At 46.1% G+C, this 14301-nt stretch overlaps 1 protein-coding gene across 2 annotated transcripts in view; it reads left to right on the top strand.

Moving 5' to 3' along the window:
- LOC309353559 (collagen alpha-4(VI) chain-like) overlaps positions 1-14301 on the top strand; it is a 96045-nt gene that overhangs the window by 59749 nt on the left and 21995 nt on the right. For both annotated transcript variants that reach the window (XM_081882896.1, XM_081882897.1), the window contains 7 exons: positions 2764-2826; positions 3073-3135; positions 4645-4707; positions 6550-6612; positions 8849-8899; positions 12951-12986; positions 14102-14164. In XM_081882896.1, the coding sequence (XP_081739022.1) occupies positions 2764-2826; positions 3073-3135; positions 4645-4707; positions 6550-6612; positions 8849-8899; positions 12951-12986; positions 14102-14164 (402 nt within the window). The remainder of the gene's footprint in view (positions 1-2763; positions 2827-3072; positions 3136-4644; positions 4708-6549; positions 6613-8848; positions 8900-12950; positions 12987-14101; positions 14165-14301) is intronic.

The following is a 14301-nucleotide window of genomic DNA, read 5'->3' as shown; positions in this document are numbered from 1 at the left end:
TCTCCTTCCCTATATATAGCAACTGCATGGAGGGGGTAGCAAGAGGAATGTCCGCTAGCAAACCTCTGATGGCTGCGTGTCTTCTGATGCTGCTCTCCAGTGTCTGTGTGCTGAGTCGAACATCACAGGGAAGGGACATGCTATGCGAATGCAGCTGAACCAGGCTAGCCAACATTCACCAACATTCGGTTCACTGGGCGGATGTCAAGTATGGGTCTGGGAAGTGTGTGGGTATCGGGGTGCTCCTGCTGCCCCCTCTGTGCATTGGCTATAGATGCGAGCAGCTCTTGTAAACTGGGGCATAGAGTGGGAGCGTACCAGGGGGGCTGTGTCCCAGGGTGCACAATTTTTGAGTGGGCATGAATCAGGCTGCATTGACCGGCCAAGCTCTCCCCTGCATGGGCAGGAAGGCCCTGTTTTGCTCTGGTAGGAGTGGGGTCACCCCAGCAGTGTTGCCGGTGAGGCCTGGGGTGCCGTTCCCCCACCCAGCAAAATTGTGCTCATCCCGGGTGCCAGCAACTGATGCTACACCACTGCTTGCAAACAAGCCATGAAGCTGGATGGGTGGCCTTGAGCCACTCAATACATTTCAGCCTAACTTACTTGGCAGGGCTATGATGAGACCCCCTGATCTCCTTGGGCTGAATGAATAAATCACGATTTGAAACTTTCCTTTTCTTCCAAAGGCAGCCTGTCACTGACTAGCAGTTCCTCAGGAATTGTGCCCAGTCTGCCTATGTGGATCAGCATGCAGTTATCATTCAGCATTTCTCTTGCTTTTGTGATACGTTTCTTGATTCAAATGCACCAAAACGCATATAAGACTGTGCATTTACAGAAATGTCTACATGCCAGAAAGGGTATTTTAGGATTGTTGTTGTTTAGTCGTTTAGTCGTGGCCGACTCTTCGTGACCCCATGGACCAGAGCACGCCAGGCACTCCTGTCTTCCACTGCCTCCCGCAGTTTGGTCAAACTCATGCTGGTAGCTTCGAGAACACTGTCCAACCATCTCGTCCTCTGTCGTCCCCTTCTCCTTGTGCCCTCCATCTTTCCCAACATCAGGGTCTTTTCCAGGGAGTCTTCTCTTCTCATGAGGCGGCCAAAGTATTGGAGTCTCAGCTTCAGGATCTGTCCTTCCAGTGAGCACTCAGGGCTGATTTCCTTCAGAATGGAGAGGTTTGATCTTCTTGCAGTCCACGGGACTCTCAAGAGTCTCCTCCAGCACCATAATTCAAAAGCATCAATTCTTCGGCGATCAGCCTTCTTTATGGTCCAACTCTCACTTCCATACATCACTACTGGGAAAACCAGTAAAATTTTAGGGTAAAATGCCCTAAAATGCTTTTGCAGAACAATGTGGAAACGGGGTGTAGAAGATGAATGAATGCAGGTGACATTGACATAAATAAAACAAATCCCTCTCTTCCTAAGCTCTGTTGCTTTTAAGCCATGCTTACAGGTTTCCCGGGTGTTTTGGCTGGTCCCTGTTGCAAATGGAATGCTAGACTGAATAATCATTGGGTCTGCTCCAGCCAGACTCATCTTATGTTCTTCATTTTCGCAGTGGGATGAAGGGAGTTTGGCCTCAAAATGAAATGTTGCTTGCCCAAAGTTTACACATCTCTTACACACCTGCTTCTGCCAACTTTACAATACCAGCTTCTTTGTAAGATGTTTTCTTTGCAGTGTCAATTTTACTTTGGAGCCGTAGAGAGCCCTGCAGGCTTTGGCTTTTATCTGAATTTACTTCTCCCCATCCTGCCACAAACACACATTTAAATTGTCACAGCAGACTGCTTTTCTGTCCAAAGTTGAGCATTACTCAGCAATGCTTTCTTTATTTGCTTACAAACCCCATGCCGGTTAATGATTGCCTTAGGTGTCAATAAATGTTTTCTCGGATTACAGCTCCTCCTGGTAATTTTTCTTTTGTCACCAAACTAAAGCTTTGGAAACAGCTCCCATCATTTTTGCTCCAGGGATTCAGGCAAAAAGCGTCAGTTGAACTACCTGATGTTTCGAAAGGGTGGTAATTATGGGTCTGTTTGCTTTGCTTTTTCCATCTCTTTGTCAGAAAGGAAAAATTAGACCAAGGGGTTCAGCTGCATCCTCCTCCATGATACTTAGGTACCTTCATTCACATCCCTAATACTCAACCCATGATGAACGTATGATCACACTTTTAGTAATAGAGGGCCCATCATCTGTTAAGCCTGGCACCCTGCATAGTTGGGAAGCCCCCAGGTTTGTTAACACCTGTCCTCATCTCTCCAGGCCATGCAGTTTAGATCTGCTATTTAGTTTTCCCACAATGCCTAGGAGTGATGCTTTGGTGAGGACACTGTGGGAAGTTAAAATGGCAGCAATGGATGGTAGCAATGCTTCTACACATGAGTCAGCTGGGGCCACCAACTCTACAGAGGAGACAAGTACTAATTTATGGATGTATTTATAATTCTCAACTTTAATCAAAATATAACAATGCAGGATACAACATATAAGAATAAAATCAACCAAAGTATCCATAAAAACTTCAAAAAAGTAACAAAAAGTCATATTGAAAACAATACTGTCTAAACAATATAGTTTTCAACAGTGGCATGTTGTTGCTGTTTTGTTGTTGAGGTTGTGGTTGACTGTGCGCGAGATCAAGTTTCTGCTAGTTAATATCTGGGCAGAAACTGCGTTTCATTCACTCTCACGGAATGCTGCAGGTCAGAAACACGTGTCTCCTTTAGTACTTTTCTCTTCTCTTTGACAGGGCCTAAAAGGAAATGAAGGCGACCCAGGTCTTCCTGGGGAAATGGGGCTACAAGGAAACCAGGTAATATAAATTTGTGTTCTGTTGCCGTGCTTAGAGGAGTGTCTTGTCAAAGCTGGATTCTGCATATTGTAGTGACTGACTCTCTGCAGGTTGTGAATTAAAACAGGTAGGATTTGTTTCCAGTAGCCATTGTGTATTGAAGCGGTTGCATCAACAGGCCAGAGTCACTAAAATAAGGCTGCATCTGGGGCTTGGTCAACATGCGTCAAAAACCTATTGTATTCCTTTGTCTCCTGTGTCACTCAGGGTACACCAGGTTTACGTGGAATACCAGGACCTAGAGGACTCCAAGGCTTTCCAGGACCCCAAGTATGTCTTAAAATGATATGTCTTACTTTGCCAGTCTTTTTGAGTCCATGGGAACATTTGCAAAATGGAGAGAAACTGTTGCGGGCACCACAGACATAACCAATCGCACATCACTACCTATTCTGCTGTTGGCTTCAAGAGAAAGCTTCTTGCATGCCTAATTTCAGCAGGGAGAGACCGTGTGGGCCCCAAGCAAAGGCCTCTCGCCTCTTATACATTCCCCAGATATTTCTGTGCACAAGTATTTTGTTCCTAGTCGCGGGTTTTGTAGTCTTTACTTTACAACTAGTAGTAGAGCATCCTGACTTGGGTTATGCACTGTATCATGGGTTTTTAATTTTGATGTATGCAAAAGTATGGAGAGTGCTTTTGAGCCTGAATTTTGCTCGTGTTCATTTATGAGGCTTTGCCCTCGGGTGGGGAAAATATTGTGCCCGGGAAATGGAAAATGGGAGTCAACAGACACTCAAGGAATAGTTTAGGAGAAAAAGCTTTATTTCTACCATCCATGAACTGGTAGGAGGAGCAAGTGTGATAACCCACAAAAACATGCACGAGTTCACAGTCATGTGCACAGAGCATATATTCCCCTTCTAGTTCCCTCCCCTTTCTCCTCCCTCAGGAGTTCTGCCCCATGTTGAGGTTCCTGAGCATGAACAGAAAGCTCTCTTGGGACTATTGTGGACTCTTGGCAGCCTTCCCAGGAAAAGGGGAATGAGAGCGGTTCAGCATGTCCAAAGATATTGCAACTGAATGAGATAAGATTCAGTTCTCAGGCCTGCTTTGAACAGAGCCTATTCATTAGCTTTTTGAAGCCTTCTTGTACTAATAAAAGTAACGGTTTGCCCTTGCCACAGCATCTTGTGAGAAAAGCAGAGGAAAACTTTAGCTGTGGATTTTTACAGTTTTGAGGCCTGGGGTGATTGGGGGGGGGTGACTTCGGGCCTAGGTGGGGTCACCTGTCCTCACCTCCTTCACATTGATGATAATGCCCAACTGACTGAGTTGCCCCTGCCACTCTGGGCGGCTTCCAATGATTTATATGTGCATTTCAGCCAATGCATGTTTAAATTTGCAAGCTGCTTCTAGGGTCTTTTGCAGAAATCCCTGTTCCTAGTGTTCCCTTTTCCTCCATTCATCCAGACTTCTGAGTCATGTCAGCTCCCCCCATCTCCAAAGCTTTCTTCTGAAATGACTTTCTCGCTGAACAAGTAAAATCCCTCCAAATACTACTTTGGGGCCTCACATTGCCTATTCATCTGTTCAGCTGCAGTCTATCATAAGATGCGGACTGACGCTTTTAAAAGAAATAAATGCCTTTAGTGTATATATGTCTACAGTTCTATGATTCTATGTCTGCCCTTTCTTCCGTAGTAGTTGAACAGACGTCATTTAGGACTGCTGAAACCTGGATGGGATTATAGAGAAAACACAAAAGCTATTTAACTGGCTGCCAATGATTGCTGTGGTTTTCTTAATGTGACTTTCGATATGTGTTTCTGATTGGAGGGTAGTCAAGGAATCGATGGCGCGCCTGGCTCCATAGGGAAAGAAGGACCTAGAGGTCAAAAGGTAAGAACTGATTTCAACAGTACCTTTTGGGTTTCGACAAAGTGTCTGAACACATTTCTTCCAAAGTAAAATGCAGCCTTCGTTTTGTCCAGTATAAAGAACAGCTCTATGTAGCAATTGAGCAGGGCTGTAAATATTTTTGTACTTTTATATTCGGTACAAAATGTATCTGGAGCTGGTCCTTTGGAACATATGAGTCCACTTTTGTATTGACTTCACTGGCTGCCGCCTATTTGTCTTGCAGTTCAAAGCACTAGTTAGCCCCTTGATGAATGGCCTAAATCAGGGGCCGTTAACTTTTGGGGGCTGGTGGGCACATATGGAATTTTGAGAAAATTCCGTGGGCCCCAGTCACAAAATGGCCACCGTGGGATGTGTGACATATCACAAAACGGTGGCTGTTAGGAAGAAGAAGAAGAAGAAGAAGAAGAAGAAGAAGAAGAAGAAGAAGAAGAAGAGAAGGAGGAGTTTGGACTTGATATCCCGCCTTTCACTCCCTTTAAGGAGTCTCAAAGCAGCTAACAATCTTCTTTCCCTTCCTCCCCCACAACAAACACTCTGTGAGGTGAGTGAGGCTGAGAGACTTCAGAGAAGTGTGACTAGCCCAAGATCACCTAGCAGCTGCATGTGGAGGTACAGGGAAGCGAACCTGGTTCACCAGATTACGAGTCCACCACTCTTAACCACGCTGGCGTTAGGGGCGTTGTATGATGCAAAATGTCAGAGCAGAAAAAGAAACAGCAACACAGAACAGTATGGGAAGGCTCCATGTTATGCCAATAAAGGCTGAATGAATGAATGAAATAAAAAAGTCACCACCACACCACGCTGGCATGGGTGGGCACCCTTGTGCCCATGGGTGCCAGGCTGGCAACCCCTACCTTAAATGACTTGGGAGGAGGTCAGAATACTTAAAAGGGCTGCCCTCTTCTCCTAAGATCAGCAGAAGAGGGTGTGTGTGTGTGTGCGCACACTGCCACTCTGTTAGCTCTGTCTGGCATTGGTGGTGCCTACTGTTTACCTCCCTGCCCCCCACCCTGTTCAGTCCCTTGCTCAAACTCACTAAAATCCTCTGGAATGAAAAAGCTGTTGGTTGCTATCTTTACTTCAAATGGTTCACCAAGTTGTGGAGTTCATGATGGCGATCATCCATATCTAACATGCGGGGTGGAATTTTAAAATAAAATAACTCTTACAGATAGTCTATTATTTGGTACCATCTGCCATTTAAACTAAATTAGGGTTGCCAAATGTCCAATTTTTCCTGAGACCCCAAACAGCGAAATTAGTACACAGGGAATTTTTTTGAAAAATCAGCAAAATGTCTGGGGGTTTGCAAACAGAACCAGGAAGCTCAACAACCTTTGGGACGATTCCCCCCCCCCCAAATGTGTCCAGATTTCTACTACTTGAAATGTGGCAACCCTAAATAAGTCCCACGGACCTCTCTAGCCTGGACTTTTCCTCATGGGGAAACCTGAGGCTTAGTTTTTCTATAGGTGGGTACTAGGATGAGGTGCTAACATGCCCCTTTACACATGTCTGAACATCTCACCCAAAGCTTCATCAACTCTAATGGTAACCAGTGTTTCATATAATCAGCAGTCTGTCAGGGAGAAGGCTAAGCCTTCTGTCTGAAATCTAGTTTTCTTTGTAAAGGGGATTATATTGTCTGGAGGAGCTATCCATTATGGAAGCCCCCACTTTCAGTCTGTGGCAGTACAGACAGTCCTGAGTTTGATGCCTCATCAAGAGCTAGACTACAGACACCAAAACAATAAACTTGGTCTGTACTATTGGTCTGTATTTAATGGTTAATCTCTGTTTTGTACTGTGTGAAAGGGAGAACATGGTGATCTTGGAGAAAAAGGCCTACAGGGCCTACCTGGACCAAGAGGCTTGACTGTGAGTTTTGCCTTTCTGATTCTGAGTCTTGACGTTTGTGACTGAATTTCTCTCCGCCTCTGAAAAAGAACGGTTGCTCCATTTGATTTTCCTTCATCCTTTTTCTTCCTCTACTGGAAAATCATGCATCTGTCCATCTTTCTGTCTGTTCCCTACGCACTTGAGATATCATTGGCAAACTTGGCACGATGGTTCCCAAGATGGAGGAGCTTTTTTTAAAAAAAACACACCATCAGCCGCCATCTTGAATCCAGATGGCAGACTGAAACATTCCAAACTGCACCAATTTGGACACTTCTTAAGATATTGCTGCCAGATCTGGCACAATGGTTCACAAGAGTAAAACCACAACAAGTAACTTGTCCTGTAGAAGATGTGCCAAGGATACAGTTTGTGGGTTTCTTGCCAAGATGCCAGTCATTTCTTCTCAGCAGTGCTGGATTTATGTATAGGCTGAAGCCTAGGGCCTCTAAATCTAGGGGGCCTCGCCAGCCTGCCCGCTCCCCAGTGGGCAGTCTCCCCTCTCCCAAAATTGCAAACCTAAGACTTCATGCGAGGGCAGGGCAACTCAGGCCCAGCAACTATGAGACTCAGGGCTAGCCAGTGGGGCCAAATTTGAAACAGTGGGGTGCAACTTGAATCTGTTTTTGTAGAGCCCCAGTTCACAGCTAAAGTCTGCAAAATCTTGTAGCTATAAATAAAATCCATCTAGATTGCCCTGGTGCGGGGGCTCCCTCAGGAGCAGCACGCAGGGCCCATTTTGGCCAAATTGCTCCAATTGTCTTAAGGTCAGCCCTGATGAGACTGTACTGGGTTTGGACTGACAAGCCCTGCACCTTCTAGGTCCCTGGTGTCACTATTCAGAATACAGACTCAAGGACTTGTTATGGAAATAAAGGGGGGCACTTATTGGAAATCAGTTTTGTCATCTCTCCCCCCCCAAACCCCGGGACGATGAGCCCAGCCACCTTTTATTCACAGTTGCATAAGCACTACACTGCAGCATGGCCATAAACCTGTACGTTCAAGAGCTGAAATATACACCCAATATGTATCAATGGAGATTTATGTTACTGCTTTATGCTTTATGTGTTTTATGAATGGACTCTGTATTTTGTGAATTACCTAAGAGCCACCAATAGGGAGCTCTAGAATCTGACAGATAACCAACTGGGTTCTACCAAGCAGCGACCCCTGTTGCTGAAAGCAGGTAACCAGCAGGGAATGCTTCAGCTCAGCCTTAGCACTGTTAACTGAACACCCCCTGCTGTGCAGATAATGGAGAAAGCTCGTAAATTGTATCCCTTCCGGCATCCTGGCCAACTCTATTACACTGGTGTAAACCCTGGTGCACCAGAAGCCCAGAACAGCAGCAAATAAAATCCGCTTATACGTCAGCGGCTGATAAGACTTGTCAACCTGTTCTTCCAAAGCCTTCCTATAAAGATTCAAAATACAGGCCAAAAGAGAGCAGGTCTGGGAAGAGTGAGGCATACAATGGGCACCACCAGTGGAAAGCCCCTGCTCCGTGTAGCTCCTGTCCTGTCATTTGATAGGGTGCCCACTTGCCCTCCTTCTTGACATGGAATGCTCTCTTGTACTGGAGTCTCCTGGTCCAGTACAAAGACCATAAGAAGGGAGAGCAGGGACCTTGAAATTCCCAGCAGCTGTTAAGCAAGCAAGCAAGCAAGCAAGCAAGCAAGCAAGCACACAGGTCATCTTTGTCACAGTCAGGACTTGTTTTTGTACAATCTTGTTTGTCCCCGGTGACCAAAATTATATTATCAACATATACAAGCAGAAAAGTTGTTTTTCTTCATTTGCAAAGAATCGTACAAAACAAAGCGGCACTAAGAAAGAAAAGGGTAGCAACAGCAAGCAAACTAAAAATGCTTTTGCAGTTCATCAGAACTATCCAGCTATATCAAGTTATAGGGAAACTGGAGCTATTAACTATAACCGTAGTTGGTTAATTGATTTGGCAACTTCCATGCACATGACGTCTGATGCTAATTCCCCCCCCCCCCCAAGAATTAAATGAGATTCAGGTGACGGTCATATGCCTTGTCAATCCCAGCAGGTATATAACAGGAAGACCTGGCCTGCCCAGGCCAATTTGTTTCGTCCGGTCTACTTTGAATAGAACTTAGATGAATGCAATCCTCACTCTGTCTAATGGTAGGGCTGGCCCTAAAAGTCTTTAAAAAAATTATTTTGATTTTTCTATTCTTTGCAGGGGCTAGATGGTGACAATGGCTATGGTATACAAGGACGAAAAGGAGCAAAGGTGAGAGCCAAGCTGTGAAGTTTCGGTCGCAGTGAACTATCACTCTTCAGCAGGGGTGGGGAAGCTGTGGCCCTACAGATATTTTTGGACTAAACTCCCATAATCCTTGAGCATTAGCTGTACTGGCTGGGGTTCATGCAAGTTAGAGTTCAGCAACATGTGTAGGGTAACAGCTTCACCATCCCTGCTATACAGCGACAACCACTAACAGCAGGCAGTGCAATCTTTTAGGATGTCTCTTATGGAAACCTCATTAAAAGAAAATGAGGGTTACCTTGCATAGATTTCTTTAGTTGCTGTTGGGCTTGTGCAGATGTTCCTGGTGGATTGCGCCTCCAATAGTTATATGGATTTACTGAGCACTGTTGTCAGGGGCTCAGGAGCAGAGGCACAGGAGAGGGAGGAAATGGAGAGCGAGGGGGAGGAATCCGAGGGGAGCGTAGGCGATGACAGTGGTCCGAGGGATTCCCTGAGTCTCTCCAGCGAATCGGAAGATTCACAGAAGGGGGCGCCCATGGCCAGGGCAAGGGGGTGCCTAGGGGGACACCCCAGGAAGAAGGGGCCAGAGGGGACTCAGAGAGCAGCAGTTGGAAATCAGGACCAGCTTCCCCACCAGAGCGCAGTGGGGGGGGGAGGAGTCCCAGGTATTTGGATCAGGCTGCTCACCACCAGCGAGAGGAGATGAGTCAGGATTGACCACGCCTCCATCGGAGAGCGCGGAAATGGTCAAGAGGAAGGTTGGAGGCTGGGCGCGCGCGCCAAGTTCAAATGTACAGGCGAGCGGCACAGCAGGTAGCCCGGATAGGGAACCAGGTCCTAAAGCCCGCCGAAAGGAGGGACAAGAGTCAGGGGGGTCAGCGTCAGAAGAGTCCAGAAAGGAGGAGACCCCGGGGGGCAGAAGGACCCAGAGGAGGAAAGAACAATGGAAGAGGTGGAGTAAGGCTAGAGTCTTAAACTGGTGTACAGGGGGCGGAGACTCAGACGGAGCTTCGCCGGTCTAGGTTCTAGACGTAGAGCTGCACGCTGCGGCTTGTAAATGGAAACTGAACTTCAATAAAGACTTTTGTACATTACCACCGGCTGGCGTTGGTCCTCTGTGAGCTGGGACCTAGAGGCAGCTCTGACAACTGTTGAATAGACTTATAGAATCATTGAATTATAGACTTGGAAGGGGCCACAAAGGTCACCTGGTCCTGCAACACAGGAATATATTGCCCAATAGGGGGCTCAAACCCACAATCCTGAGATTAAGAGTCTCGTTCTCTATTGGCCGAGCTAAAGCAGACATTGGGGATGTAACCATTCTCATTTTGTTTTGCAAACACAGCCCATGCTTGCCAGCCAGTCTGTTAAAAGTGCCCCTGATCACACTTGCACCCATACATGGATGTATGTCACCACTGCGAGCAGCTTCCAAAATCTTGGTTCTGTTTGCCTGCTTGGGTGTGGGAATCCTAATCTTTGTTAATGCCGGAATGCTTATTAATTTACTGGTAGGGATCAGAGAAGCGTGCTTGTAGTGACTGTGTGCAAAAAGGGTCAGGAGCAGAACAAAGCAACGCTTACATCCAAGTCGTTATGCTTTGGTCAGCCCAGCTCAGTGGTGGATTTGGTGCCCTGTGCGAGGCCAAAATCCTGGAGCTCTCCCGCCTGCTTCCCAAATCTGGAAAAGTGCTAATTAGGCTTTGGGAAGGAGGTGGGAGGGCTCTAGGATCCTACCAGAGCCTCACGCCTCCTTACCAAAGCCCAACGCCTCGCTTTCTGGGCTTTGAGACAGCACCCCCTCGGTTCAGGGCCCAATGCGTGCACACCACTCGCAGAGCCCTAAATCGCCCCATTCTCAGAAGAGAGGGCAGCCAATTTGTAGCACAGTTTGCTTCCTTTGTCATGCTGGCTCATGTCCTGGCTTTGCCTAGTCACATGCGGAGTGAAGCTCTATGAGCCAAAGTGCCAAGAGGCCTCCTTTGGATGAGAGTGAGGCAGAGCACATTGGTAATGTTCCATTGTTGATTGTGGACAGCACAACGCCACATGCGCAACCCATTCCATAACTGACAAGGGGCCCATGTTGCTGAGATCATATAGCAAAATAGATTCCATTCGAAACCAACATTAAAAGCCAGTATAAATGTTTGTTTTGTTGCATTATCTGGAGATCTGGATATTTGTCTGCCGATTTTTTCTAGTGTCCAAAACAAACAGTGGAATGGAATGCAACACTCAACACTTCCAATGCATGATAAATAGTTGTGATTGGGAAAGAAGCATGACAATCTTTCCTGTATCAAGTATAGTATTCTGGAGTCTGACGATCGTCCAAAAACTACAGAGAGAGATGTATAAGAACTAATTTCATGGAAAGTTAGTTCTTCTGGTTGAATATGGAAGGATGTTTTGGCAGCTTCTGCCTTCTGGAAGAAGGTACAGGGTTATAAAAACTAGGACTAGCCACCTGAGAAACAGTATCTACCCAAATGCGATTTTGGTTTTAAACGCAGTGTAAGTATTCAATATGGGATGCGGGTGGCGCTGTGGGTTAAACCACAAAGCCTAGGACTGGCCGATCAGAAGGTTGGCGGTTCAAATCACCGCGATGGAGTGAGCTCCCGTTGCTCTGTCCCTGCTCCTGCCAACCTAGCAGTTCGAAAGCACGTCAAACTGCAAGTAGATAAATAGGTACTGCTCCGGCGGGAAGGTAAACGGCGTTTCCATGCGCTGCTCTGGTTCGCCAGAAGCGGCTTAGTCATGCTGGCCACACGACCCGGAAGCTGTACGCCAGCTCCCTCGGCCAATAAAGCGAGATGAGCGCCGCAACCCCAGAGTTGGCCACGACTGGACCTAATGGTCAGGGGCCCCTTTACCTTTAAGGTATTCAATTATGGGGTATCAGAGTTTTTAGGGGCTAACCAGGCAGGGATAGCTGGGATAACAGGCTTGTAGGTTTTTGAATGTCTGGTGTAGATTTTTTCAATTTCGTTGTTCTGTATGGGACAATAACAATAAACATTAGCATATCGTAGGGTGAATGGATTCTACAGGCTTTATTGTGACCAGCTCAGGATTCTCTCTCCTGCTCTTCCTGATGCTTGCTTCCTGCATCAGTGGCGTAGTGTGGGTTGCCAGTGCCCGGGGAGGGAAGGAAGGAAACAGACAGTGTACGCATGTGCGTTCAACTGCCTAAAGCATCTGTGTTACCCAGGAGATTGCAGCCGTAGAAATAAGAAGAGTCGTTCCGTTGTCAGGCGACGTCATTTCCTGTTTTGCATGGAGAAGCTGTTTTCAACAGAGCCCAGTGTCGGAAGCACTTAGCTGTACTGAGGCAGCACTGGGTGCTGAAATTGCGCAACCCCAACAAATTTTGTGCCCAGGGGCAACCTCCCTGCAACGGCCTCCACACTTCGCCACTGTGGTACATTAATGATTTTGACAGTGCACTAATCTGCACCTCCATTATTGCATTATTCTACTTCTCCTTTGATGCCAGAGTAACTCACCTGGGCGACTGGTGTATTGTCATAGCCAGTGACATTTCCGTATGCTCTACCCTATTCAGACATTATCCTCCATGTGATTAGGATCATATGGAGGAAGAGAGGCGCCTTGTCCACTATACAGTACCAGCATATCAGGTTTCTTAAGCTGATGATTAACTTTTCTAATGAAGCAGATAACTGCAGTACTGTTGGAGTGGCCATGAGATGTAAGAAAAGCTGCCTGGGATATGACGCCAGACACACTTGATGACACATTCAACTTGGCTTTACTCAGAGTATACCCATTGAAATGAATGAACATGACTATGTATGGCCTATTTATTTCAATGGGCTTGCACTGAGTAATATATATAATTGCATTTGCATTTATAAACAGTTAAAATAGTTGCATATGTAACACACACTCCAATACAGATACAAAATTGCAAATGTGTTTAATCTAAAAGAAAAGAAAACAGAACAATTCTTTTTAAAGCAACAGCAAAGAAAAGGTTGTGAAACGGCCAGCAAGGAAGTCACATGAGATCAAAGTTTTGTTTCTGTTTCTTTAATTCCAGGGGCAGCCTGGATTTCCTGGAAACCCTGGACTGCAGGTATTGCTTATACTCCTACAGTGACTCATTTATGTTTCCTGTATGGGTTATTTTGATGCGGGTGGCGCTGTGGTCTAAACCACCAATCCTCTTGGGCTTGCCAGTCAGAAGGTCGGCGGTTCGAATCCCCACAACAGAGTGAGCTCCCGTTGCCCTTTCCCAGCTCCTGCCAACCTAGCAGTTCGAAAGCACACCAGTGCAAGTAGATAAATAGATACCACTGCAGCAGGAAGTTAAACGGCGTTTCCGTGTGCTCTGGTTTCTGTCACGGTGTTCCATTGTGCCAGTAGTAGTTTATTCATGCTGGCCACATGACCCGGAAAGATGTCTGTGGACAAACGCCAGCTCCCTTGGCCTGAAAGTGAGATGAGTGCCGCAACCCCATAGTCGCCTTTGACTGGACTTAACCGTCCAGGGGTCCTTTACCTTTTGAGTGCTATGTTTCTTATTTTCATAGTCTTTAACTAGATGTGTGGATTGGAGCCATGGTTCGGGGCAGCGGGAGTCCTAACACTTTGACCTTGCACCACAGCCTTGGTCCAGTTTGGAAGCCACGAAGTGGCCAAACGCATACCCTTTTTCTCCTCTTTAGCACATAGCAACTCTGGGACGGTGACAGGATAATGCACTCCCCACTGGTATAAAACCTTTTAGTGAAGAAGCAGCTCTGATCTTTGGACACATTAAGCTAGATTTGGGGTGGTGACACCCTGGCCAGAAAGAGGACCCTTGTTGTTGAATTAATCCTTACGTATTTAATACAATTGAATGGATTATTGTTTAGACACGAATGTTGCTTTGGAATATTGCGATAGTTGCTATGTTTTGTTATATTGATTATTCTCATAATTAGGACAAAATACCAGCATAATTAACATATTCAGTATCAGAAAAGTTTTTTCATTCTCTGTTAGCTGCTTTGGGTTTCTTTCAGGAAGGAAAATGAGATTATGGGCAATAAATGAAAGGAACCCTTTGGACTAGGGCTACCATAAAAGGACAAAGGCACACACAATAGCTTCGATCCAAATTAACTTTCTTTTTGTGCAAGGAAAGGATAAGCAATCCAAACAGGAGCTCTTAGCTGCAAAACTCTACTTCTGATTCCTTTCTAGGGTGAAGATGGAGATCCAGGCATTCCTGGAGATAAAGGCGCCAAAGGAATTAGGGGACAACGGGTGAGGATGATAAATGATCCTAAGTGGTTTGATATGTGAGAAAGGAGAGTTCACTTTATAACGGTTCTTAAAGCTCCTGATGGTTTCTTTCAGATACCTCACGCTAGAATCCAGTTGCTGCAATTTGTGACAGTCTA

The sequence above is a fragment of the Podarcis melisellensis genome (assembly GCF_964234715.1).
Source record: "Podarcis melisellensis genome assembly, chromosome: 12".
Lineage (NCBI taxonomy): Eukaryota > Metazoa > Chordata > Lepidosauria > Squamata > Lacertidae > Podarcis > Podarcis melisellensis.
This window is presented reverse-complemented; position numbering and strand designations above follow the sequence as displayed.